Source organism: Hipposideros armiger, unplaced genomic scaffold (assembly GCF_001890085.2).
Source record: "Hipposideros armiger isolate ML-2016 unplaced genomic scaffold, ASM189008v1 scaffold_128, whole genome shotgun sequence".
NCBI classification, from domain to species: Eukaryota; Metazoa; Chordata; class Mammalia; order Chiroptera; family Hipposideridae; genus Hipposideros; species Hipposideros armiger.
This window is the reverse complement of record NW_017731478.1, coordinates 1,888,554-1,916,430: the sequence shown is the minus strand read 5'-3', so window position 1 is coordinate 1,916,430 and position 27,877 is coordinate 1,888,554. Positions and strand designations below refer to the sequence as shown.

The following is a 27,877-nucleotide window of genomic DNA, read 5'->3' as shown; positions in this document are numbered from 1 at the left end:
CTGCTGAGCAGGTGGCACCCACCTACGGGGATGGGAAATGTCTCCTAGGCTGTAGAGTGGGCTGCTATTCCAACCATTTCACATGAATGTGACAATGTAAGTACAGTGATTCCCCGTTTTTCGAAAGTTCCTGTTTTGTCACTTTGCTTTTAGCAAAGACCTATTTTAAGTACAGATGCTCCTGACTCACGATGAGGTCAGGTCCCCATAAACCCATCCCAAGTTGAAAATGTCGTAAGTCAAAATGCATTCGATACACTAACCTACTGCTTAGCCTCGCCCACCTTACTCGTGCTCAGGACACTTACATCGGCCTACAGTTGGGCAAAACCATCCAACACAAAGCCTGTTTTATAAGGCCCAGCATCACGAGAGAGCATCGTACCGCACACTGCTCGCTAGTCCAGGAAAAGATCAAAACTCAGAGTACAGTTTCTACTGAACGCGTATCGCTTTTGCACCATCGTAAAGCTGAAAAATCATATGTCAAACCATCCCAAGTCAGGGACCTGTTTTCAGTAATCAAAAGAAATCCAGAGACACGTTCGCTTTTAAGAAAAAAGGCAAACAGCGAAAGTGGCATTCAGCATGTTTTGCCTGGGCTGTTGCAGAGGCAGCAGGTACCAGGGTGGCACCACCTTCCCCGGAACCACACTCAGCATCTCAGCCTCCAGCCACCAGAGCTGTGTCTGAGCATCTGTGCTGTGTCTCGATTTGTTTTGTGCAGCTGTTCGCAAGATGTGCCCTAAGGTATCAGAAAAGCCTCACAAGCCTTATAAGGGTGTCACACTTATCGTAAAACTGGACGTAGTTAAGCAGATTGGGTAGGTCATTTTTGGGGTCTGGGAACACTCAAACTATTTTCCATATAGATTAATGGTAATTGCTTCTTTGATTTATGCCATTTCAGCTTCGGAAAGGTTTCACAGGAACACTCTACTTTTGGGTGGTGGGGGGAACCTATATAAATGATCAGTAGTGTGTATCTCACTTTAAAAACACATCCAAGTAGGAACATATGCTATACTTTTTGAACTTTGCTATTTTTTTTTTCGTTTAACACACAAAAAATGTCGGAGTCTTTCATATCTGCACGCGTAGCTCCTCCCCATTCTTTTGAACGTAACCCCGCTGCCGCTACGACTTCGTGCACTTATATGTTAAGTCACTGCTTACTTGCTCTTGGGCAAGTGTCCACACCTCTCTGAGCCTCAGTTTTCCCCTCTGTAACCTGGGGACATCACGGGGACCACTGTTCTGACCAGCTGCTCAGTCTCTATGTCCCGTCTCCCTGTGTAGGCTGTGATGAGGGTCCCTGGACCAGTGTGGCTGTGGCACATCTCCGGGGCTGGGAAGCTTTGGAGAGGTCTGGTTCCACTTCCTTCCTTTTGGAAAGACCTTGCGCTTGGGAGACTGGGTCTATCCCTTCCAGGGAAGGGTCATTTTCCTATCTGGACTTCAGCGCTTGGGGGTGTCTTACAGATGAAATGAAACAGCAGGTATTAGGGGGCGGGGGCCAGAGACTGAGCTTGCTGAGGCAGGAACATGGGAGAGGGATGGGCCCTCAGTGGGGAGGGCAGAAAAGAGGCTGAAACAAGACACAAGACGGGACCTGGGACTCGCCCATGGCCTCATGACAAGGGTCCCCTGAGACCCTCGGCCCTGCTCATGTACCCCCCGCCCCACCCTGCCCCTGCAGGGCTCTCACCATCCAGGGTGGGGATGACAGTCTTTCTCAAGGCCAGGACCAGCCCCAGTGGGCACCCAAAGAGGAAGAGGTCAGCGATCTCGAAGTCGAACTTGCCCAGGGCCCCTGCGCCATCCAGCATGGTGGAGCTGCTCGAACGGCGGGAGCTGGGCTCATGCCTCATCACGCTGGCGTGCAGGCTGCAGGCGGGAGGACACATCAGGTCACACCACGGCCCTTCTCGGGGCTGGCCTGCCTTCAGGGGTCATCAGGCCCAAACGAGGCTGGACCCCTGCGCTGTCTTTCAGGTGCGGCTGCCCAGGGCCTGCTGGGACATGTCTGGTGACAGCAGGTTCCAGCCTCGCTAGGCGGCTCACTGCCTTCGTGACAACCCTGACGGGGACCACGCTGCCCCTGATCAGTTCTGCCCCCCAACACTGCCCCACCCCCCACCCCAGACAATCTGTTCCCTCTGTCTCAAGATGGCCCTCAGCAAGTACAAGACCACAGCAACATCTACAGGACGCTTTGTCCTGGTTCAAGAGTTGTGGGCCCAGTATGGACATCCCAGAACCAGGGCTGGGGGCCCTCCCATTGGCTGTCGGCACGACCTGGTTCCAACTGTCAACTCTGAGCTGTCCCTCCGCCTCAGAGGCCCGTCCTCCCCTGGTGGTGAGCCTCATGGTCTGACCCCCAGGCTCCCGCGGGCCCCGCCCACCTGGACAGGAAGGCTTGGTGCTGCTGGATGGTGTCCAGCTCGTAGGTGGACGAGTCGCTCCTCTTGCGGGGCAGCTGCCTTTTGGGGTCCTCGGTGCCACTGCTGCGAGGGATGTCGACATTGCTGCGGCTGAGGTGCCGACTGCTCTCCAGGCTACTTCCACCGCCACCGCCGCTGCCGCCACTGCCATGGGCCGCATTCATCAGGGCGCCCGGGGACAGCAGGTCAGTGTCCTGGAACAGCCCCACGCAGTCTCACTGCCAGGTGGCCGATGGCCTGGATCCACTTCAGTGTCCTTCCTCCTGACCACTGTCCGGCCTGCCTCTCCACCAAGCCACAACAAGCAAAACCCTGGCACCCCCCGACCCCGTGTTCCCACTGTCCCCCCAACCCACTGGCTAGGTACTGACAGCCTTCATTCCTGGCCTGGCCTGGCCACTCGGACCCTAGGGGTCCCCCACTGATCTCACTCCCACCCAGGCCATTGGCTGTCAGCAGCCCAGGGACCTCGGGTGCTCAGAGGGCCTCCTGCCACGCCTCCCAGACCCCCTTCCCCACAGCGTAGACCCTGCTTATCGCCTGCTGCAACTGCTCACTGCCCCACACACCCACCTTGCCCCTCTGGGCACCTGCACTGGCAGCTTCTACCCTTCCCTCGCTTTTATCGCAGGCCTCGGGGGCGTTTGAAGCCAAAGAGAGACCCAGTCCCCATCCTGGAGGGAGTCTTGCTCTGGGGGCCGGGAGAAGCTGGTACCTGGACGCTGGCCACGCTGCCCCTGCGGCTGCTGCTCTGACTTTCAGACACTGGCTGGTGGCTGTAGCATAAGGCATCAAATGCCAGGATGCCCCCGACACAGTCTCCGATCAGGCAGACCTGGAGGGGGACAGGCCGTGGACCTGAGCGCTGGCCCCGCTTGCTGGGGCGCGGGCTGGGGAGAGCTATGACCCCTTGCCCCAGTTGGGCTGGAGGTCCAGGCCGGCCCACGCTGCAGGAGTTCCTGTCTTCCCTCCCCCCACCCCCCTGCGACTCACCTGCCCATTGAAGGTCACGCCCTCCTGGGACTTGATGAAGTCCCCATAAGCGAGGTTGGCCCGCTGAATCACCGTGGCAACCGCCTCCTGGTACTGGGGCGAGGAAGTGGCCAGCAGGGGCAGGGCAGCCAGGGGGATGTGGTCCTGGCTGTTGGACAGACAGCCTTCGTCGTGGCTGTAAGGGCTGAGGCTGGTGGAGGAGGCCCGGCAAAGAGAGAGCAGCCGGCCTCAGGTTAGCCAAAGGGGCCTGTCTTCCCCGTCCCGAGAAGCAGCAGGCTAGGAGCCACCTGCCACTCTGAGAGCCTCAGCCATGACTCGGTAAACCTGGTGGGGACGCTTCCGGGCCAGGCCCTGGGCAGGCTCGGGAACAGAGCCAGGGAGTGAGGCCCCGTATCTCACAGGCAGGTCAGCACCCCCACTTCACAGGTGGGGAAACTGAGGCTCAGTCTTGGGCCCTGGCCCTCCTGACTCTATGCCCCGCCATCTGCATCGGTTTTGCCACCTCTGGGCAGAGCCGGCCGGATGGCAGGCAGGTCTGGATGTCTGGACGGGTGTCCGACACTGGGGGAGCTGCCTGGCCCTCAGGGAAGGGGCAGTGGGCGGCCGCAGACCAGCGCACTCACTTAGAGACCAGGGCGAAGGCATCAGCGCAGACGGGTGGGCAGGGCACCAGGCGAATGGCAAGGCGGCCCAGGGCACTGGGGTAGTGCACGCGCATGACGGTGTCGAACACAGTGGCGATGGTGTTGGCATCGCCCTGCTTGGAGCTGGGGTCCCCGGCGCCTGTGTCCAGGATGGTGCCTCCGTGTAGCACCAGCAGGAGCACGTGGATCTTGGAAGGCGGGGCGGCCAGCGGGGGGCTGACCTCGTCCTGTGCAGAGGGGGACGGGGTGGGGGGTAGGGGTGGGCGTCAACTCCTCCGGAACTCAGCTCCTGGCAAGGGCCCCTGCCCCGCTAGGGGGAGGCCTGTCGAGGCCCACCTGCTCCCTCTGAGAACCCCTATTCCAATTCCTCAGCCTGGTGTCAGCTGCCTCAACCCCTTCCCCTGGGGAGGCCAAGCTGGTCCTTTCTTTCCTTCTGCGTGCAGCTCCACTCACGCCTGCCAGTCTGACCAGGGCACAGGAGACACGAAACGGGGAGGCTATTCTCCTGCAAGCACACGCTCCACTTGCCATTGGGGGTCCCAGACAGGGGCTTCTGGCTTTGGGGAGGCAGAGGCTCAGCCCTGTCTGGGCCTCTGGGGCTGCCTGCCAGCCATGTGTCTGTGTGTCAGTTCAGGTATGGGTCTGTCTTGGCTCGAGCAGGCAGGGCCACAGCCGGCTCAAAGTTACAGGGTCACTTAAGAGGGACTGGCCACTCTGCCAGCAGCTCTGAGCTCTCCCTCCATCTATACAGCCCCCACCCCCTGCCCCCTGCCCCCAGGCCCTGCCATTCCTAGATTCTCAATAAGACCAAGGTCCCAAGAGCAGAGATGTCCCAGCAACAGCAGAGCTCCAGCATCTTAGAGCTGGGAGGGCAATGCAGATGTGTCTACCCGAACCCCCCTCATTTGTGAGAGGTAATGACCCCACCTCCAGCTGTCAGGCCTGCTTGTACAGTCATAGTGAGACCTGAGGCATGCACACATTTGCACTTGGAATTGTTCCATTTAGAGATGAGGTGGTGGTGGCCCAGAGAGGCCAAGGACTTGGTCTAATGTCACACAGCGCATCAGTGCCAAGCTGGATTGAAACTCAGAGCTCCTGCCACCAGCTCCACGCTCTCCTGCTAACCCAGGCTGTGGCCCCATCCCCAGGGGGCCTCTCCCTGCACCCAGCTTCTGGCATGTGACTTGGGGAGACCAGGGCCCAAGAGGGGCCACGAGCGAGCACTTGCTGTGCCCAATTATGTCAGGAGGCGTTGGGGGGTGCGAAAGGGCTGAACGGAGAGAGGGATCTGTCCCCAAGGAACCAGAAAGACACACCACGGGGCTGAAACCATTGCGAGGGCCTATGTGGGGGCAGCTGGCCCTGAACTGGACCACCAGATGGCAGCAGGTGAGGCAGCATCAGGACCCAAGTGTCAACATAGAGCCTGGGACAGGGGTGGGCAGTGTGGGCACTGGACCCAGGAGCTGGCGAGGCTGTCAGAAATGGGCCAGATGCCACTGACCAGTGAGGGCTTTGGAAACGCGAACAGGGAGGGAGGCTGTTGGGCTGTACTGGGCCTGAAGCTCAGGCAAGGCTGGGCCGCCTCGTCTCCGAGAAGGGACTGGTCATTGGCCAGGGCTAGGCCGCGGGGCCTGGCAGGAACGCACACCCAGCAGAGCTTTGGGAGTGACACTTGGCCCCAGGCCGCCAAGCAGGAATGAACTCACAGGCCAGGGCAGGTCGGGGCCATCAGCCACCCAGGGTAGGGGCTCACGTGAAGCAATGTCTTACGGCAGCCTCCTGGGAGGCGGAGTCCAGCGGCACTTACACTGGGCCGGGCAGGGCTGGGCAGCGGGGGACTGAGGGATTCTGCCTGTGCCCATCTGCTGGGACTGTTCAGAGACCCCTGGAGGCCAGTCCGAGACACAAACCCCATTTAGCCTGCTTTCTGCGGGGCACACCCTGCCTGAGACTTGAACCCAGTGGGAACAAAACCCACAGGAGGTGGGGCGACGGGGCCCTGGAAAGCCAGGGGGTCCCATCAGTGTCTCCATAAAGCCGCCCCCCCCCCCACACCCTTTCCACAAGGCCAGGAGAGGAGGCTCCGGTTTGGGGGCTTTTGCAAGCAAAAGGGATCTGACTTTGGATGGCGGCGCCCAGAACTGGGCTGGGTCGGAACGCACATCCCTCAGCCGACCTAGAGCCCAGGCCCCTTCTGCCCCTCTGGGGCCATCAGAGCTGTGTGCGGCAGAGCGTGGAGGGGCCCGTCTGCTCTACTGCCTTTAACCAACAATCGGAACTCAATGCCCCTGGTCCCAGTTTCCTCAGACCTCAAAGTGGGGAAACCCCAAAATGGGGAAGGGCAGTGTGAAAGCCCCTCCCCCACACCCTGCCCAGTCCAAACTCCCCAGCGGTTCCCAGGGGTCGTGTCCACATTGGACAGCGTGAGGCCAGAGCAGTGTGGTGACCGCGGCGTATGACAGCCCTTCTGAGCCCCGGCTCCTGCCCTCAATGCAAACAGCTCTGACTGCCCACAGGTGGAGGGGGAGAAGGGGCGTGAGCTCTGTGCAAAGAACCCCCAAAGCAGACACAGGCGCTCTGCCAAGACAGCTTTATTGGGCACTGAGAGCTCCTCCCGTCCCCAGTGGGGTGGCGGCTGCCGGCCACATCACTGCTGCCTAGGTGGCTTTCGCTTCCTCCCCTTCCATCTGTTTTTCTTCAGGTACTGCAGAAAGGCTAGGCTCAGGATGAACATCTTATTTTTCTTCTGGAATTTACAAGTTTCTCATTTTACTTTCCAGGGATGGAGCTGAGTGAGTCTGCAGTCCCCGCTGGTTCTTAGGAACATCAGAGGGGGTGGCCCCAGGCCTCTCTCCCATGGGGCCCAGGCCAGTGTGGATGTGAAGTTACGGGTAGCCCCCTTGGGACTGGTCCCCTGCATCCTGTCCCCTCCCCTGGCAGCCCTGGGGACCACGAGCCACACAGCCCCTGGCCCTCTGCCACCTGGACACCCACCTCGATGATGTTCAGCTGCTCCACACTGGAGGCCACCCTGAACTCGGGGGTGCTCTGTCGGTACAGACCATCTACAACACAGAAGGGTGGGTGCCATGAGCAGGGGGGCAGCTGGGCAGCCCCAGGCCCACCAGACAGGGGCTGTGACCATGACAAGCGGGGCCGAGGGTGTCCCGCACCCCACCCCACCCACCCTCCATGCCCTGCACTGTGCAGGAACTGGGTCGGGAGGAGGGGCTTGGCCCCAGGTCCTGTAGCCCCCACGCCGGTTACCCTGTGTGTCCTCTGGCTCAGGGCTTTCGATTTTGTCCATGAGGTCATTGGAGTTCCACTTGGTGATGTCCTTGGGGAAGAGTTCCTCTGAATCAGACAGGTCCTCTGGGGAGGAGACACCGAGGCCTCAGCACCATGATTGAGGGCAGGGACTGGGAGGGCGGGGCGTAATAGGAGGTCTGCTCCCCGAAGTGGGGGGGGCTAGGAATGGCGGCTCTGGGGGCTCCTGTGGCTCATGTGCCCCTCTGCTTGGTTCTGCTCTCTCTCTTCCTTAAGCGGACAGACACATGGCCGGACCCCTACTGGGCTGCTGCCTGACCTTTTTAAAAAAATTGTGGTAACATTCACACAATGTAAAATTCACCATTTAAACCACTTCAAAGTAGCTCTTAGTACATTCACAAAGCTGTGCAACCACCACCTCTAATTCCAGAATATTTCCATCACCTTCAAAGGAAACCCCCAAACTCATCAGGCAGTCACTCCCTGTTTCCTCCTCCCCCAGCCCCTGGCACCCACCAATCTCCTTCCTGTCTCTGTGGATTTGCCTCTTTGAGACATTTCCTAGAAATGGGATCGTATGAGTCCTTTTGTGTCTGGCTTCTTTCACTCAGTGTCATGTTTATGAGGCTCATCTACGTTGTAGCCTTTTATGCATGGACGGACCACACTGGACGGACCACATTTATTGCCCCTCTAGTCCTCAGCTGATGCTCCTGCCCATTTTTGATGTCCACAAAACTAAGAGCTTAGTGATAAGCGCTACTGCAAGCAATGCCACCCATGACCCTTGATTCTGCCTTTCTGCAAAATTTTACCCGCGACCACTGGGTCGAGGCAGCTGCCTGGGCTCTGCCATGTGCTGGTCCCTCCTCCAGCCACGTGATGGGTCACTGGGCCAGTTTCCCAGGACACTGCCCCTCTGGCATCCCCGGGCTTTGCTGCCTCTTCTCTTTTCCAGCTTTTTCTAAAGTTTCTACTTCAGATGGGTATTTTCCTCATGTCAGGGGAACAGAGCCACCAGGAGGGGCTCAGCCTCTTGGCCTGGCTGTGTGTGAGTTGGGGTTGAGATGCCCAAAACACTCTTCCCCACCCTGAGGCCCCAGGTGCAGAGGCAGGCTCAGGAACCACCTGTCACCTGTCCCAGGTCCCCACCCCAAGGCCAAACCAGGCACTTCCTTTTGCCTGGACACTGATTCCCCATTGTTTCCCTTGAGGGTGGGCCAGTTAACTAAGATGCCATAATTAGGTGGCTTCTCTGCCAGCTCCAAGCCATGGCGGAGGGAGAGGGCTCTGGCCCTGCTTCTGCCTGCTGTGTGCCTGTAGGCAAGGCCCTGTCCCTTTCTGAGCCTGGGTCCTGCGTTGTAAACTGCAAACTGGAAACCCATCTCCCAGACCTGTCTGCAGGCCCCTCCTACTGTCTGGAGAGGAGCAGCCAAGGACGAAGCAAGCCAGTGTTCTGTACTCGCGTCTCCCAGCACGGGCAGCCGGCTGTACGCTCACTGTGCTTACGGTGGGATCTGTGAGAAAGTGGGCACTTCCCATGCTTCCTGCTTGGTATGCATTTCCTAAAGTTTCTACATTAGATGTGTGTTAATTTAACCAAGAAAAAAAAAGAAGGTAGTTACAAAATAATTAGAAAATGATAAGAAGTTATACTTTTACAAAGCTTCTTATGGAGATAAATTCACATACCAAAAAAAAAAAAAAGCCTCCGTTGACTGAAAATCCATTTCTGGGGGGTTCGAGAGAATAGTCCCCCCCCCCTCTGCCAGGTCCAGTGCACATACTGATATCTGGTTGGGGTGCGCCTGAGACCCCAGACCGTTGGTGACTTCACTCACCTCTTCCCTGTCCCCCACGCCATGCTGTTTACTCAGGACGTTCGTTCCATAGGTAACTGCCACTTCAATCTGCACCCCCACACATACACACCTCTCCCGGGAAGGCCCCCAGAGTGCTCCCGGAGCCCGCATACCATGAGCATCGAAGAACTCGTCATCCGAGCTCTCATCTGAGTCCCGGGCAATACTTTGCATCCTCCATTCCGAGATGCTGTGGCGGGAAGGACTCGCTGGAAGGCAAAACCCCAGGCTGACCGACCACCCAGCAGGATGGGGCTGCGAGGTGGAGGGCAGGCAGGTGTGAGACGCTGGAGGAAGGGCCAGGAGGGCTCAGGAGAGAATGAAGTGGCAAAGCGAGGGGCGGAGGGGCCCCTGGCTCAGCTCAGTGGAAGCTCCTGGAACTTTGAGATGGTCCCCTCCCAGCCCACCTGGCACAAAGCAGAGGTGTCCCAGGGAGGGTATCGGGTGTAAGGCCGGGCCATGCAGTCACTCAGGCCTCGGTCCACCCCTGTGCCCCTGACCTGGGCCTGCCCAGGAGTGAGCTCCTTAAATTTTCCCATGGCAGAGCCGACAGGGGGACGCAGGGCAGTGGAGGGAGGTGAGATAAAAGGTATCCACGCATAGATTGGCACGGGTCCCTTCAGCACAGACAGACAAGCCTGGCATGGGAAAAGCCGGATTTGCAGAGGGGACTCCTGGCTTTATATGAGATACCCTGTTTTTTCACAACAGCCAGGGCAGGTTCACAAAAGTTCCCCCAAGAAAGGCCTTTCTCAGGCTCTGAAGAGTTTCAGGCCCCTCGGAGCAGAAACCCCTCCTGGGTGTGCGGGGTGGAGCCTGTCTGGACCCTCCTCCTGGAACCCCGGCTGCTCAGAGCTGTAGCTGGCTGGGTCCTGGGACAGCTTGGGAGCGGGGCTGCCACACAGCCAGCCTTACCTGTCCTACCTGTGGAGGCAAGTCTGGGGGAACCTGCTGGGGTGGGGGGGTGTCTCGGGCTTCTCCCACAAGCAGGAGATCAGCCCCGACTCCCTGCAGCTGTGGCTCACAAGGTTCGAAAGCAGGAGCCTGTTCACAGAGTTGGAATTACCTGGTAGTGACACGGGGCTGCCTCGGAGGGGCTGAGGGCTGTCCATTGGGTTGGACAAGTAGAGGGCAGGGACCCCCGAGGCCACGGGTGGACACTCACTTCCCCGCTTGGACGACCGCGACGACTTGGAGGACGTGGACCACTGCTTCTTTAGGACCCGGCCGGCCAGGGGCTCGCTGCTGCTGCTGGGCTGGGGCGGCTCCCCGGGGGCCTGGTCCTGGCCGGCCTCGCCCTTGGCCAGCTTGGCGTCGTCGTCGTCGTCCTCGTTGAACTGGGCCATCTTGCGGGACAGCATGAGCTGCGCCTCCTTCTCCAGCTCCCGAATGTTCTCCATGCTCAGCCCGTACCACTCGTCCTGCCAGCACCAGGCCTGGCGGTGTGCCCTCACCATCACCTTCCGCAGGCCTGCGCGCCGGGGGCGGGGGGCGGGGAGAAAGAGGCAGCATTAGTCCAGCAGGTCAGGCTCTGGCCCACACTCACTGTGTAGGCTCTAGCTAATCACTGCCCCGGTGCCTCAGTTTCCCCACCTGAGAAAGAGAGGTCTGGCTCACAGATAGATGGCCTCACAAGCTCACAGGGGCTCTACCATTGGAGTAGAGGGGCCTTCCAAGGTCATGTGTCTGCTCAGAAGCCACACTGAATTTGGGGGAGGGGAGTCCTGCCCTAGGGGGGACGCTGGAGGAGGACGTCTGTCTCAGTGTCCAGGACACTTTTCCTGTCGAATTTCCCATGGAAAATCAAGTTCAAGTTCAAAGCGGCTTGGTCCTTCTTTTTAAAATAGGATGCAAATATATACAAAATAAGACAGCTTTTAGGGTATAAAGAGTAAAAGAACTATAGGGACAGAAAGCAGCTAGGGGTTGCCTTGGGCTGGGGTGGCAATAGGGGTTGACTGTGAACAGGAACAAAAACTTCTGAGATGATGGATTGTTCTAGAACTGTGCACACAACTCTGTCCTCTTACAACAGGTGAAGCGTATGTATGTAAAATTAGGCCTCCATAAAGCTGGGTAAGAAGTCACTAAGGAGAAATAAAGCATCCACGCCCACACCGCCCCGCAGGGAGCAGTCACTGTGCGGTGGATGGCCTCCCGGACCCGTCTTCCTCCCGCCCCGAAAGCGGCCATTCTGAGTTTCGTGTTTATCCCTTGTTTTCCTTTCTGCTTTTAGCACACAGGTGTATTTTCCTACCCAATATGTTGGGTTGGTTTGCTGTGTGTATTTTTCTGCCACTTGCTTTTTTGGGGGTTGGTGAGTTTGAGGTTTCCGGCTGTATGGTATTTATTTATTTGGTGGAAATACCACATTTAATTTATTCCTTTTCCTGCCAATGGGCCTTTGGCTCCCTTTCATTGTTTGTTTGTCCGTTTGCTTTGACAAAGCTGCTGCTCTGAATGTCCCAGAGCGTGCATGTGGGTAGCACCAGGGAACAAACTCGGGAGGCTCATCACTGGGTCTCAAGATACACACCTTACACTTGCCTAAAGCAAGGCCACCGAGCCTCCCCAGCTGTTCTTTTTAAGTCTCTTCATTTCTAAGGGTCCGCCTGGGGCCACCCTCTCACCCCTGCTCCTGGGAGGGGGCCCTCCTTCAGCCAGGACTGTCTGTGCATCTACCAAGCTCCGGGCTGTGGCTTCAGGCATGCCACGCCGGGGTCAGCCAGCACCCACATGGAGTAGACTGTCTGATGAGAGGCCCCCGCCCGCTGCTGCGAGAACGTTTGTTCAGGACGGAACAACCCAGCACTGAGCCTCTGTTTCCTCCACAAACAAGGGTGACAGTGACCACCCTCACAGGTCATTGTGAGCTGGTAATGACACATGTGAAGTGTGGCTCTATTCATGTCTAAACTGAGTCTCTTTGCTCTGGGAATGAAAGGGGGAAATCCAGGCGCCACTCCTGGATCACCAGCCTTGGGCTGGGATGAGAGCTTGGCACTGGGGTCATGATGTGATCTGGGGGACAGGTAGAGAGCTGAGGGCTTCAGGGGAGCAGGAGCCTGGTCAGCACGAGCTGGGCCAGGAGCCCCAGGTCATCTGTTGGTCCACCCGTTCCCTGGGCACCTGCTCCAGGCCAGGCTGGCATGGTAGAGGCACCATGAGGACCAAGATCTCTGGCCCTGGTGCTTCCAGCCCAATGGGGAAGCGCTGATGAGCAGCAGAGAGGCTTCCCCTGGGGCTGTCCCCCCACGGGGAGTGGCACTCCATGTCTGGCGGGCAGGGCCCTGGGTTTCTCTGGGGATGACACACACTGCCTGCCGCCTGTAGAGGCTTGAGAGGTGTTTACAGGTGGTCAAGACAAACCAGGTGGGGAACTGCCCGTGGGCTTTGGGGTCACCTTTCGGGAGTCAGACAGAACGCAGAGCGGCAGACCGATGCAGAGCGCAGCGGGCAGGCGGGGCCGCAGGCGCTCACCCGTGTCGTGGATGAACCTCTCGATCTTGGATTGCATGCCCCAGTAGCGGAACTCCACCTTGCACAGCTTGTAGGCGCACATGAGGGGGCAGAAATGCTGCTTGTACTCCTCGACCCAGTTCTCGGACAGGGGCCCCCGCTGGGTCTTGATGGAGTGGAAGAGCTTGGGGTCCTCTTCTGTCCTATACTCGTTGGGGGGCACGGGGTCCTTGACGATGTCGATGAAATCTGCAGGGAGACCCTGCAAGTGGCCACTTCTGCCCTGACCTCCTCCCCATGTCCCTGCTGCCTCCAAATCCTTACGGGGCCCCGGGCCCCAAAGTGCCAGGGCCTGACGTGGGGGTGAGGCTACGGCTGTGGGCCACTCTGACCTCGAGCTCTCCTGACTGCGAGGCCTGCATCTTTCTTGGCAGAGCAGAAGAAGAGCTCATGAAGCACCAGGGTGTGTGGCGTGGGGTGGGAGATGAGAGAGAGGCCGGGAAAAGCTTCCCAAAAAGGTGGCATTTCAGCTCCAAGAGTAGAACTACAAGCCAAGACTGTCCCAGAAGCACTGACTTTTGACTGAGAGGTGAGGGAGTCGGGGAGCCACGAGGGTGTTCTCGTAGAGGGAAGGTGATGGGGCTATGGCTGGACACATCGGCCACTGCTCACCAGGCTAAGTGCCCGGATGGTGCCCTGAGGGGGAAGTGGCACTGTGTCCGGTGCCACTTAAGGCAGGCTGGCCTGTAAGAAACCCCTCCTAGGCGGAAGGGAGGAATTGGGAAGGGCCGTTTGAAGGGCCCGACAGTGAGTAGCAGACACCATCGGTCTGGGCACTCAGGAAATAGGGCTGGGGGCTGAGGGACCCGGAGGAGGAGGTTGACAAGAGGCATGGCGGTGAGTCCGGGACGGACGTGAGCCATGCCACCTCTTGTCACATGCTTCCTCCCCCCAAGTCAAAACCACCTGTTGTGCTGGCTCCTGAGGCCCGTGTGTTAGCAGGGCTGGGACACACGTGCTGAGAAGGAACCCAGCACAGGATTTGTGGCTCAGAGCCCTTCTTTTGGATGTGTGGGGGTGACGGCACTGGGGCGGGGGGGGGGGCTCTCCCTGGCTCGCTGGCACCAGGTCTGGGCTGTGGTTTGCAGACGCAGATATCGGCTCCACCAAGGACAGTGAGCGGTCAGGGGTGGCCCAAGGGCAGTGGCATTTGGTCCGTTGGGAAGCAGACCACACACCCAGCCCGCTCAGGCAGAAAGGCCGCCAAGGGGAGGGCTGGGATTCGGGGGCCATGGCGGGAGGCCTCCGGAGGGGGCCCTTCGAGCTCAGGCCGGGGCTGAGGCTAGCCAGATAAGGGCTGCCAGAGGACCTGCGTCATGCTGGGTCCTTCCTTCCTGTTCCGGCAGGAATGTGCCGTCCCCCCCACCCCTCCCCCAACTCATATGCTGGAGTCCTGACCCCTAGTACCTCAGAATAGGACCTTATTTGGAGATAGGGCCTGTGAAGAAGTAATCAAATTAAAATGAGGTCATTAGGGTGGCCCTAATCCAATATGACTTGGCGCTTAGAAAAAGGGGAAGTTTGGACACAGGCACGCACACAGGGAGAGCGCCATGTGAAGTTAAAGGCAGAGATTGGGGGGATGTGTTCACAAGCCAAGGAACCCCAAAGATTGTCAACAGCCACCAGAAAAGCTGGGGGAGGGGCCTGGAGCAGATTCTCCCTCAGTGACCCCAGAAGGAGCCAATCTTGCTGACACCTCGATCTTGGACTTCTGGCATCTAGGACTATGAGACAATTAACTTCTGTGTTGAAGCCACACAGTCTGTGGTACTTCCCTCTGGCGGCCCGGCAAACTAACAGCTCTCAGACTCCAGTGGGGCCGAAAAACTCTGGCAGAGGGAAGGGGCTGGGGAGGGTCTCAGGGAAAAGTCTTGCACTCCCATCAGAGAGGCTGCCTGGGAGTTTGCTCCTGGGGCCCTGGCAGCCACCTCTCCAATGCCAGCCGTGCGCCTGCCTGAAACACCTCATGTGACTCGGTCCTTTGGTTCTAGAACCCAGAGCTGCAGGCTGGTGGCTGCTGGAGCTGCGTCTGACCCACAGATGTGTTTTGTTTGGCCAGTATAAGTTTATTTGCAAAGACTTTTAATGAGTTGCCAACATTTAGGAATTGGGAGAGTTCACATGAAAATCCTGATTTCTGGCCTCTCTTTAAAAAAGCAGAGTTAACAAGCGGGGCCGTTTCCAGCAATGGCATAGTTAGCTGGAGGGGAGTGGAGTAGAGGCCACCTGTCATTAAGGGGACACAGGCCCCGGCCCGGCCCACTGCACGCATGCATGGCTGTCAGCCTGAGATGGCTCCCTTCTGGGGATGGGGATGCCTCGAAGGGACAGAGGGAAGGGGCTCAGGGTGGGAAAAGCACTTAGCCTCAGTGTGCACGTCAGGGAAATGGGGCCAAGAAGACCTATCCTGCTTCCCTAGGCTTGCTCACTCTGACTGCCTTGCCCGGGACTGGTACCTGCCAGGCAAGGAGACGAGAAGCAGAACCGAGGGGCCCATGGACAGGGAAACCCACAACCCGGCCCTGCCCTTCCCAGGGTGGGGAAGTCACAGTGGACCATTACCGATCGTCAGCTGGTTCCTTTCCACTGGAGACAGGCTGAACACGTTGGGGTTTTCTCCAGCATCCGTCTTATAAAAGGTTTCGATGTCGATGGAGAATTTCTCCACGAAAGGGCAAGTAAACCTGCAGGGGAAGGGAACCACCCATCAGGACCCGCATTTGGAGGAGGTGGGCGTGGGGCCAGCTGGGCCAGGGCCTGCCGGACCCCCCTGGGCAGGAGAGAAGGGTCCCACGTGGGGCCCATACAGGAGGGGAAGGAGGCTGGAGTGGTGGCTGAGACTCATCTGTCCCGTCCACCTCCTGGACCTTCACCTTGTCCCCAGAACAGCCAAGGCCAGGCTTGGGGGCGAGAGCAATGGGTTTAGGGGGAGGAGGAGTAGGTTGCAGGAAGCTGCCCGGAGTCCTGTGTCCATCGTCCATGCATGTGAGGCATGGTGCGGACACAAGCACAGCTATGGGGCCGACTGCTGAGTGTGGCTGAATGTGGACAAGCGCTCGTGTGACGTGCCACCCCCTGACCCCAAGGAGTCAGGACTGGCAACAGGGCAACAGCCCCTCAGCCCCTGTCTCCCAACTGGAGATGAGCCCAGAGGAGGTAAGTGCTGCTGGGAGGAGGAACAGCCTCCGCGGATCCCTCAGCAAACTCCAGGCCGTCACCGAGTGTGCAGACGGGAGCCCCAGGAGACTCGTGGGGACCCCACCTGCGCAGCAAGGGGGCAGCCAGCTGCGTGCAGCCCCCATCTGTTCTCACCCAGCTGTGCTCAGCTACATCGGGTAAGGTAGGGGGCACAGAGTGAAGAACCCCCTCCCGAGGGCATCCAAAGGAAACCCCAGCTCAATGTGGGATGTCATAAAACACCACAGTAGCTGAAAGCCTCAGGGTTGGAGAGAATCTGGACCATCTGCTCTCCTCTCCTTCGTGTTTCTTCCCAGCCAGCTGACCGTCCTGCAGTCTCAGGCGAACATCAAAGTGAGTTTGTATTCCCCGAGCCTTCCCAGATGGCAAGGGAGTCTCAGATGGCCCTCCCTGGACTCATGCCTTCCTGGCCTCCGCCCCTGGTCAGGCTGGAAGGTATCCATGGGTGCATGCTTTCTTCTCCTGCCTGTTCCCTGAGGGGCACCCTGGGGAACTGAGGTTCAGCCCCCTGGAAGCCTGGGCTCCTTGGAGGACGGGGGCTGAGCCCACCTGGATGGCTGCCCCTGAGATCCATGCCGCAGGTGCTTCCTGCAGGCTCACCTGGTCCGCGTGTAGGGGTAGGCATTCCAGGACTCCTCCACCACGCGCAGGGCCGCCTTGGGCAGGATGGAGCGGAACCAGCTGGGGATGTGCATGCCCACGTGGTACACCTTATGTGTGTACTGCCCGGAGCCGCCGGGGCCGTCCGTGTATGGCCGGTTCTCCAGGATTTCCACGCCGCTGCCTTCACCGTACGTCTCGTTGCGGCTCTTTTTCTGTGGGGACAAAAGCACCCGTGATGTGTGGGGGTGCAGAGCACTCTGCAGAAGGGGAGGGGCTCGGGAGACCGGGACCCAGGGTGCTGAATGGAAGAAGGGGCTTTTGCCAACCAGCCTGGCTCCTCATGTTCACTTCAGGACCCCCAAAACCAGACCCAGGCTCCACGTGCCCTAGCACTCCTGTAAGAAGCAGAATAGGTCACATTCCCGCCGAGCCGCAGCATTGCACGTGCAAACTCTTCCATTCTGAGTCCTGTCTGTCCCAGGACTGAAAGTGTTGCCAAGGTCAGGAATTCCGATGAGGATGTCTGCTTTCTCACCTCTATGCAACAGTGTACTGGAGGTCCCAGCCAGATAAATTAGGCAAGAAAAAGAAATAATTAGAGGCACCCAAACTGGAAAGGAAGAAGTAAAACTATCTTAATTTGTCAATGACATAATCTCATACACAGAAAAACCTCAAGAATCCCCCTAAAAACCTGTTAGACCTCGGGCCGGCCGAGTGGCTCAGTTGGTTAAGAGCTCGCTCAAGAATTTGAGCTCTGAGCAACAGCGGTTCGAGTCCAGCCCGAGCTGAGCAGCCGCTGAGCTGCCAACAGGTAGCAGGATGGCTCAGCTAAAAAAAAAAAAACTAGGGCCGGCCGAGTGGCACGATGGTTAAGAACTGGCTTGGGACGCCAGAGGGCCCCGGTTCGGATCCCACATATGAGGGCCAGTGACACTGCCCTCTACAGCTAAGATGCTGAACAACAGCTCAACCTGGAGCTGGGCTGCCGTGGGTCGCCGGCGACGGCGTAGGCTGCACTCCCTGCGGCAGTGAGTTGCCATGGGCTACCGTATGTAGCCAGCAGCCAGCGTGAGCGGCCAGCAGCCGCAGTGAGCGGCCGTCCAGAAGCCGGCGACTGATCTGCCTTGCCAGAGAAGAGTGCAATGATGGTGCCAACTTGGGCCAGTGAAGCAACATCCTCCACAACTAGATTGAAGAACAAAACGACAGCAACTTGTCTGTTCCCCTTCCCCCAATTCCCCAGCACTGTTCCCATCCCCCCAATTCCCCAATAAAAATTTAAAAAAAAATCTTTAAAAAAAAAAACAAAAAAACCCAAAAACTAAAAAAAACCCCAAACAAACAAAAAACAACAACAACAACAACAACAAAAACCCTGTTAGACCTAATATATGAATTCAGCAAAGTTGTGGGATACAAAATCAACATGCAAAAACAATGCAAAAAACGGGGCTGGCCGAGTGGCTCAGTTGGTTAAAAGCTCGCTCAAGAGTGCGAGCTCTGGGGCTGCGTGGCGCGATGGTTAAGAACTGGCTTGGGACGCCAGAGGGCCCCGGTTCGGATCCCACATATGAGGGCCAGTGACACTGCCCTCTACAGCTAAGATGCTGAACAACAGCTCAACCTGGAGCTGGGCTGCCGTGGGTCGCCGGCGACGGCATAGGCTGCAGCCCATGCTGCAGTCGGTTGCCCAGTGGGTTGCCATGGGCTACCGTATGTAGCCAGCAGCCAGCATGAGCGGCCAGCAGCCGCAGTGAGTGAGCAGCTGTCCAGAAGCTGGCGACTGATTTGCCTCGCCCGGGAAGAGTGCAATGATGGTGCCAACTTGGACCAGTGAAGCAACGTCCTCCATAACTGAAGAACAAAATGACAGCAACTTATCTGTTCCCCTTCCCCAATTCCCCAGCACTGTTCCCATCCCCCCAATTCCCCAATAAAAATCTTTAAAAAAAGAAAAAGAGTGCGAGCTCTGAGTAACAGTGGTTTGATTCCCGGCCCAGGCTGAGCTGCCGCTGAGCTGCCAAAAGGTGGCAGGATGGCTCAGCTAAAAAACAAAAACAAAACAATGCAAAAAAAAAAATCAGGAGGCTAGCTGCGTGGCTCAGTTGGTTAAGAGCGCAAGCTCTGAGCAACAGGGTCGCTGGTTCAATTCCCACATGGGTCAGTGAGCTGCGCACGAGCTGAGCTGCCGCTGAGCTGCCAACAGGTGGCAGGATGGCTCAGCTAGTGAAGAGCACGTGCTCCTAACTACAAGGTTGCCAGTTCGACTCCCGCATGAGATGGTGGGCTATGCCCACCTGCAACTAAGATTGAGCATGGCACCTTGAGCTGAGCGGCTGCAAGCTGCCAACAGGTGGCCAGATGGCGACTGGACTTGGAGCTGAGCTAGCTGGGCCCTCCACAACTAAGACTGAAGGACAACAACTTGGCTGTTCCCCTTCCCCAATTCCCCAACACTGTTTTCCCCTTCTCTAATTCCCCAATAAAATCTTTAAAAAAATTAGGAAATTATTTCCATTTATAATTGTATCCAAAGGAATAAAACACCTAGGGATAAATTTAACCAAGGGGGTGAAAGACTTGTACACTGAAAACTCCACAACATTGCTGAAAGAAATGAAAGACCCACATAAATGAAAAGACATCCGTTTTCATGCACTGGAAGATTTAATACTATTAAGATGTCAATACTCCCCAAAGCAATCTATAGACCCGATGCAATCCTTATCAAAATCCCAATGGCCTTTTTTTGTAGTAGAAATGGAAAAATTCATCCTAAAATTCATATGAGATTGAGAGGGAATTTAAATAGGCAAAACAATCTTGAAAACAAAACAAAGTTGGAACACTCACATTCTCCTATTCATATACCAAAACATACTATAAAAATACAGTGATCAAAATGATGTGACACTGGCATAGCATAGACAGATCTATGGAAAAGACTCAGGACTCTAGAAATAAATCCATATATCTATATATCTATATAATCTATATCTATATCTATATCCATATTGATATAGATATAGATATATTAATTTTCAACAAGAGTGCCAAGATCATTCAATGGGGAAAGAACAGTCTTTTCAACAAATGCTTCTGGGACAATTGGCTATCCACATGCAAAAGAATGAGGCTGGACCCCTACCTCACACCATAAAGATTAACTCAAATGGATCAAACACCTAAATGTAAGAGCTAAAATTATAAAAGTCTTAGAAGAAAACACAGGAGCAAATATTCATGACCTGGGATTTGACAACGGTTTCTTAAATATGATACCATAAGCACAAGCAACTAAAACAAAAACAAAAACGAAAAAAGATAAACTGGACCTCATCAAATTTTTAAAACTTTTGTGCATCAAAGGATACTATGAAGAAAGTGAAAAGACAACCCACAGAATGGCAGAAAACTCTTGTAAATAATATATCTGATAAGGGACTTGGATCCAAAAAAATATATAAAGAACTCTTACAACTCAACAACAAAGAAATCACCCAATTCAAAAGCGGGCAAAAGACTTGAACAGACGTTTCTCCAAAGAAGATACACAAATGGCCAACAAACACATGGAAAGAAGCTCAGCCGTCACTAGTCATTAGGGAAATGCAAATCAAATCTACAATGAGATACCACCTCCCACCCACTAGGATAGCTAGAAAGACAAACAATTAACAAGTGTTGGTGAGGATGTGCAAAAACTGGAACCCTCAATACATGGCTGGTGAGAATATAAAATGGCGCAGTCGCTGTGGAAAATAATTTGACAGTTCCTCAAAAAGTTGCACAGAGCTACCATATGACTCAGCAGTTCCACCCTTAGGTATACATCCAAGAAAATGGAAACATACGTCAACACACAGAGACTTGTTCATAGCAGCACTATCCACGTCCGAAAGGTAGAAACAGCCCAAACGTGCACGCACTGAAAAATCGATAACCAAATTATATCCACACAGTGAACTATCACTCAGTTGTAAACAGGAACGAAGCACTGACCTGCTACAATGTGGATGAGCCTTGAAAACATGCTGCTGAGTGAGAGAAGCCAGACACGAAAGGTCACATAAAGTGTGACCCATTTATATGAAATGCCCAGAATGGGCAAATCCATAGTTAGAAAGTAGATTATTGGCTGCCCAGGGACAGGGAGGAGAGGGGAGGGGAAAGTGATTTCTTTTTGAGAATATGAAAATGTTCTAAAATTGGCGATGGGGGGCTGGCTGAGTGGCTCAGTTGGTTAAGAGCTCGCTCAAGAGTGTGAGCTCTGAGCAACAGCGGTTCGATGCCCGGCCTGAGCTGAGCTGCCGCTGAGCTGCCAACAGGTGGCAGGATGGCTCAGCTAAAAAATAAATAAATAATAAACAAACAAACAAACAAACAAATAAATAAATAAAATTGGTGATGGTGATGGCTTCATAACTCTGTAGATTTACTAAAAACCACTAAACTGCACACTTTAAGTGTGAATTGTGTGGTGGGTGACTTACACCTCAATAAAGGTGTACACAACAAAACAAACGGGCACAAAAACCAATCCTGCCTCTCGTACTCACTGAGATTTCAGAGAGCTCAAATGTGGGGGTTGGGAAGGGACCTCGAGGCACCGCCTGAGAGCTCTGACGCCTGAGTCACCTCCAAGTGTCCCTCTGTCACGAGTGTCCTTCCCAATGCCCCAAAGCTCAAGAAGCAGAAACCCTCGTGGCTTTGAGATACTGGTGACTTTAAGCCCAGCATCTGTTTCCAGGGTGACGTGACGGCATTGCCACGGCCATCTTTGGTTAGCTTCCTGAACAGCAGGTGTGTGCACGTGCACACACGCACACACCTGAGTGCACCCACCTATGACACACACATGCACACAGGCACACAGGTACTTCCAACAGCACGACCCTCTGTAGGGCACAAAGATGTGCTCTATCTCTGTGGCCCAAAGCCACTAGTCTCCTTCAGGAAAACAAAACAAAACAAAAAGACCCTGAGGGAGGCCCCAGATGGAGTCAGAGCAGGGACGCGCTGTCCCTTACAGGAGCACCTGGAATGCGGCCCAGATTCCGTAAGGAAAGCAGCAGCCATTTCCTGGACACCGTCTCCGCTCCCGTCTCCTACGGCTGCTTCCTTCATTAGTGGTCAGGCTAAGTGCTTTGCGTGTTCTTTCCCCTTTAGTTATTGCAACGACCCCTGGAGGAAGGTGCGGCACGACGCTTACCCCCAATTTACAGGTGGGAAGGTGGAGGCCCTGAGAGGTGGAGGGACCTGTCCGAGGTTGCCGTCATTAAATGGCAGGGCTGGGACTTGAACTCAGCACCTGTTTGATGCCAGGGCCTGCTGGCCCGCAGCACGCGCTCCTGAAGGAGCACACCTCAGCACACAGGAGGTGCTCGATATGTATTTATGAAGCAAATAAGTGCGCTCTAGCTCCAACTCTGTGACCAACCCCCTCTCATCCTGGACACGTTGCTTTACTCTGGTCTCAGTTTCCAAAAGTCTAAGTGGGGAGGGGGCTACTTACCTGCCCAAGCCCTGGTATCATGGTTCAAGTAGCATCTCCCCAAATGTATGTCCACTCGGACCCTCAGATGGTGAGCCTATTTGGAACTAGTCTTTGCAGATGTAATTAGTTAAGGTGAAGTCTTACTGGATTAGAGTGGTCCCGATAAGAGGAAACAGAGAACAGACGCACACAGAGGGAAGACGGCCCCGTGACGATAGAGACTGCAGTGACGCAGCCACAGGCCGAGGAAAGCCAGTATAGGCCAGAGGCTGGGGGAGGAAAGGCACGCACCTCCCCTGGGGCCTTCAGAGGGAGCGAGGCCATGCTGACACTCCATTTCAGACTCCTGGCCTCCAGAGCTGCGAGAGAAGACGTTTCTGTTGCTTTAAGCCACTCAGTTCGTGGCACTTTGGCATGGTGAGAAGAGGGTGTGCAGGTGTGAGGGGCCAGGGCCACATGGAGCCTCTGAGGGCGGAGGAGGGGTGCCTAGCCTGCCAGGCAGCCGAGGGTGGGGAAGGGACGGGCAAGGCTGGAGAGGGTGTGGGGTGGGGAGGGTCCCTCACACCTGGCCTCAGGGGGCTGCACAGAAGCCCCTGCCCACTCAGGTGACCTCAGCCTGAGTCGTCCCACCCAGGAAAGCCAGTATGGCCACCCCAGCAGCTTTCTCGAAGGCTCCAGGGGAGGGTCCTTCCTGCCTCCTCCAGGTTCCACTTGGCTTGTGGCTACATCACTCCAGTCTCTGCCTCCATCGTCACATGGCCATCCTCCTGTCTCTCTCTGTCCTCCTCTTATAAGGACAGCAGTCATCTGATTTAGGGCCTACCCTAAATCTGGAACGATCTTATTTCAAGATCCTTAACTAATTACATCTGCAAAGACCCTATTCCCGAATAAGGTCACAGTCTGAGGTGCTGGGTGGACATGAATTTTGGGGGGAAACTAGTCAACCAGCTGGGTGAGTGCCCACCATCCCCTCCTGTGAGTGAGCTGCAGCTGGCTTTGGGGAAAATGGGAACAGCCTCTTGATGATCCCACACCTGCCAGACAGGTGAGGCCCTCGCCCTCACCTCCACTGCAGAGCCAAGCCCTCAGCCACACAGCCTTGTGCAACTAGCACATTCGCTGGCATGCCACTGATCACACTGACCCTGGCCTGGCCACCTGAAAGGTGACCTCATGCAGATATGTGAGTGTGAGGTGAGGAGGAGGGTAGAGCTGGGTGGGGGGCAGGGGAGGGTGCACGGGCTTTGGAGGCTGATGGGGGTGAACTGTTCCATCCCTCAGTAGCTGTGACTTCAGAGACGGTAAGAGCTGGGGTGGGCTAGGAGATCGCCAAACACTACGGAAGAGGCAGCCAGCCACACCTGCAGACAAAGCCTGGTTGCAACGGGCCTGCTGTGCACATCCTTGGGCAAGTTCCTTACATCTCTGAGCCTCAAACTCTCATCTGTAAGATGGGGACAAATAACACAACCTCGACAGGTATGATGAGGTATGGTAAGGATTAAAGCAGGTGACATGTGTCAGGCCCTTGGCACCCAGGCTACCATCATTGCTTGTGGGGGCGATGGCTATGGGGGGGGAGATGGATATGGGGGGCTGCTCACGGATGCAAGGACCACACTTAGCAGTGGCAGAGCCACTGGGACCCAGACTGGCCCCAGCCTGTATCATCACCTAGCACTGTGGTGCCTCTGCACATTAGACGTTTAGTAAAGATTGGTTAGATGAATAAATGGATTCTGGCTCCAACTGTCACCAGTCCCTTCCAAGCCTGGGCACCTCCCTCAGCTTGGGAGCTGGCATCCCAAAGGGCTAACCCCTGGCTCCCCACCAGCGATGGCATCTGAGGGGGCTGGTCTCCCACAGGACAGCTGCCACTGTCCATCCCGCCACTTAGGACCAAGCTCTCCTGGCCAGCCATTCCTGTAAGCTGTGCCGTGGTGCCTCTCGTGGAGATGGCAAACGAGCAGCAGAGACAGACTCCGCTTCCCAGGGGCACTCATGCCCGGGGTGAGGCCTGACCCATGAACCCTGCCTACTCTGCCTGAAGGGCTGGGTGGGGAACCTTGCCCTCTCTGTCCCCAGGACCTGGGGCCTTGAGGCGCCTCAGGCCTGGTGCAGAGAAAGCACAGACCTGATGAAGCCAGGACCCTTCAAAATCGGAAGGCTCCCAGGGTGGGTGGGCGGAGGAGCATCCCCCCTGGAAACGCTGGGGCTGACGAAGGGGGTAAGATGGGCAAAGACCAAAACCCCCAAGGCAGCACCTCTCAGAGCTGTCCAAGGTCCTGACCAAGCGCCTCTGATGGCTTATTCTGAGTTAAGCATTTGCTGGGCCCCTCCTACAATGGAAGGCTCTCTCCCAGCCAGGCCCACTTTGTTTGTTTAAATCTTCAACAACACGTATATTGAGCACTGGTCAGGCACGGTACGGGGCATGTGACACAATGAGCTCATCCCATCTTGTTCATAACCTCACCGAGGAGGCCGCTGGTTCAGAAGGCAGGCCCGTTCTTAGCTGCAACCCCGGCTGGTCAACGAGACTAGTGGGAAATGAACTAAGGTCTTCATTGTCTTCCCACAAAAAATGGAGCTGCCTTCCTTGAAGGCCTTGTCATCCCGTAAGGCCCAGCCCAGAGCAGATACACTGCAGGAGCACTGGCCCGAAGCCCGGGGACATCTGTGTCCTGTCCATCTTCCAGACCTCACTGCTCCCACAGGCCTGATGCAGTGGGCTGCATGTGCACTCAACTCCCTGTGTGTGGGAGAGCAGGAAGCGCCTTCCATTCATCTCTGTAACCCAGCCCTCATCCCAGGCCAGGCACAGAAAAGTCTGGTGACTCGAATTTATCTTTTTAACAGCTCTAGTGAGGTCTGACTGACATTCAACAAACCGTATAAGCTGACAGCCATGAGCTCTGATGTATGTTCACTCCCGTGAAACCAGCATACAATGGAGATAACGTGCTTATCTGTCACCCGCATGGTGAATGGAGACCCTGGGAACTCGGGGCCTGAGGCGGGTGAGAAATGTGGGAGCAGGAGCAGGGGAGGTTGGCCTCGAGAGGCAGGGAGACGGCAGTGGAGAGTACACAGGTAGCCCCGGGCCCGTAGGAGGCATCGCGTAGGAGCCCATGGAATGTCTTGCATTAATTAGAGGCATAAGAATAGATGTTAAAACAAAACAAAAAATGCCTCAGAAGACGGGTGAAGATGGCAGATGTTTCTGAGGCGCCCAGAGTCAGAGGTAAATAAATGCTCAAAAGAGCTTTGGCTATCCTAGAAGCCGAAAGCCAGTTCCCCGGGATCTCAATGCTCCCCCACCCCCCGTCCCCGCCACCATCCTAGCAGGCCACGTGGCGCCAAGGGGCTGCCTCCTGTGATCTGGGGCTACTTGGCTTGGAAGGGAATTAAGATACCGCAGTACAAACAGTGGCTCTGACAGATCAGCCGTGTCCTCGAACAGGCTGAGTGATTTCCAGGGTGCCCAGAACTGGGGGGGCTGGTGGATGTCTCTTCTCCTCTCCCCGCTCTCTAGGAATAATTACGGGGTAAGTGGTTCAAGAGGGAATTGAGTGTGCACGTCTGAAGCAGCTCAGAGCAAACAGCCCCCCAGAGAGACTGAGTTTGCCTTCTGTTCTCTTCTCAGTCAAGCTTGCCATGTGAGGAGCCTGGTCAAACTCCAGCAGCTCCATCGAGCTCCTGCCAGAAGGAAACTGGGGGCCGGGGCTCTGCAGGGAGCTCGGAGCTAACTCCCGGGACCTGGGCTGAAGGGTGAGAGCCACCAAGCAAACCCAGGCCTGGAGGTGGAGGCCCTGCCGGCCTGGGCTCTCCCTGCACTGACAGCCCCATAGGATGACTCTGTGACTGGCGGGGGCAGCAGGGCCAGAGGCTGGACCGAGGCATCCACGTGCCCACAGGAGCCAGAGCTGAGCCGAGAGCAGTTTTGTAATCAGACCTGTAACTGGGCGGGGGGGGGGGCGTGAAGCCCAGGCCGGGCAAAGTGCTGGGGCACTGAGGATGGACAAGAGGCTGGCAGGGAAGCTGAGATGGGGACCAGCACTGGGCGGGACCCAAGCAACTGGGGGCTGTGGTCACGTCTGGGCCACAGTCAGCCAGGTCCTGGGGTTCCATGTCCCATGTTCCAGGTTACACAGGCACTGAGCACAGAGGCCAGCAATGTCTGGCGTGGCATTCTCTGGCTTGTCACAGGAAGCTGTCATCCTCAAACACATTGGTGACTCTAAATCAGCCACAAAGCTGACCCTGCTGTGTTACAGGCAGCCCGGGGTGGTGAGGAAGGTGTGGCCCTGGAGCTGGGAGGCAGGCTGTGTGCTCTTGGGCCAGTCATTTCACTTGTCTACATCTGGCACCTTCCTGTCTGTCGAGTGGGTTGTTATGGATTGAATGTCTCTATCGCCTCCCAAATTCATATGGTGCAGCCCTAACCTCCACTGGGATGGGATTAAGGGTTCAGGCCTTTGGGAGGTGATTAGATCATGAGGGTGGCGTCCCCATGATGGGATTTGTGTTCTTATAAGAACAGACCCCTTCTGCCAGGTAAGAGACAGTAAGGCGGCGGCCATCTGCAAGCCAGGAAGAGAGGCCTCACCAGACACTAAATCTGTCAGCACCTTGTCTTGGACTTTCCAGCCTCCAGAACTGTGGGTATGTCTTTGTCTAAGGAGACCAGTCTGTGGTGTTTTGTTATAGCAGCCCGAGCCGACTAAAGATGAGGATAATGTCTGGATGAGTGATATGATGGACATTTAATACCATGAATACAGCACTGGCGAGACCGTCCAATGCCACAAACAGCCACGGTGTACCACCGTGGGCCCAACGCCATGCTTGCCAGCCAGGCTCCAGTGCAGTTCAGACAGTTACCAGGAGCCCGCTGGGCAGACACTGTGCTGTTGGGGCCACAGTGTCACCCCACCCCCACGTGGTTGTTGAGAGCCCTCAACCCACCTGTATCATGTACAGCTGGGCAATGCGGTACTCCTCCACGGTCATCGGCAGAGGAATCCGATATTCCTTTATAATCATCTTGGAGTCCAAGCCTTCCCGTCGATGGGGAACTGCGCGTTGGGACTTCTAGGTGAGGTTCCTTAAATAACCATGACAGAATTCACCAAGGACCCCTGAGAGAGAGAGAGAGCACGGGGAGAGTCACTTTCCACCAAGGCTGGTGTGTACGAGAGCACAAGGGAAGGGCCCACCGTGTGACCTTGAGCAAACTCCCTCACCTCCCCAGACGCCATTGTCTTTGCTTGCTAGGCAGTCGTGTAGAGGGCTTTGTAACTCTCTGCCACGGGGAAATAAAGGATTGTTATCCTACTAGTGAGGGCTGGGAGCTGGGAGGGTGTCACATCTCCTAAGAGCAGACAGCACCCGTGCTCTTGTTTTACGTGCAGTTCTAACAAGCCCCAGCCTCCCAGTTCCCCCAGTCCGGGGAAGCTGCTGGGGGCAGGCTCGGTGACGGCAGCCAGTAACAACGGCTGGCCATGGGAGAGGAGGCAGGACAAAGGAAACCACGAAACATCGACGTGAGACATTTAAACATGAGCAGCCTGGGCCGCTACAGTGTCGGAACAATCGGTTCTGCGCATGTCACTCGGTGCAGATGGCGTCACTGCTTCCTAAAAGGAGATTCTGAGTTACCCAAAAAAGGTGATCTTAAGGGTGGTTTCAGCCCAATCCAACAACAGCTATTAACACTTTATTCTATTGCGGATGCTGGGCTAGGTCTTGGAGGTAGAAGAGAGAAATGAGATAAATGGGTGGATTGCATAGCATTTGAATTACCTCTCAAAAAAGCCACTTTAAAAATAA

General features: G+C 56.0%; 1 protein-coding gene across 5 annotated transcripts in view; it reads right to left on the bottom strand.

The window, feature by feature from the left end:
- The window catches only part of PITPNM2 (phosphatidylinositol transfer protein membrane associated 2), a 105,863-nt gene that overhangs the window by 9,644 nt on the left and 68,342 nt on the right, over positions 1-27,877 (bottom strand). For all 5 annotated transcript variants that reach the window (XM_019648947.1, XM_019648950.1, XM_019648951.1 and 2 more), the window contains exons 2-14: positions 27,014-27,186; positions 16,540-16,754; positions 15,304-15,425; positions 12,700-12,927; positions 10,385-10,690; positions 9,333-9,428; positions 7,355-7,459; positions 7,082-7,152; positions 4,061-4,308; positions 3,438-3,627; positions 3,160-3,279; positions 2,406-2,638; positions 1,709-1,887 (exon numbers count right to left, since the gene is read on the bottom strand). In XM_019648947.1, the coding sequence (XP_019504492.1) occupies positions 1,709-1,887; positions 2,406-2,638; positions 3,160-3,279; positions 3,438-3,627; positions 4,061-4,308; positions 7,082-7,152; positions 7,355-7,459; positions 9,333-9,428; positions 10,385-10,690; positions 12,700-12,927; positions 15,304-15,425; positions 16,540-16,754; positions 27,014-27,091 (2,191 nt within the window). In that variant the 5' untranslated portion in view covers positions 27,092-27,186. The remainder of the gene's footprint in view (positions 1-1,708; positions 1,888-2,405; positions 2,639-3,159; positions 3,280-3,437; positions 3,628-4,060; positions 4,309-7,081; positions 7,153-7,354; positions 7,460-9,332; positions 9,429-10,384; positions 10,691-12,699; positions 12,928-15,303; positions 15,426-16,539; positions 16,755-27,013; positions 27,187-27,877) is intronic.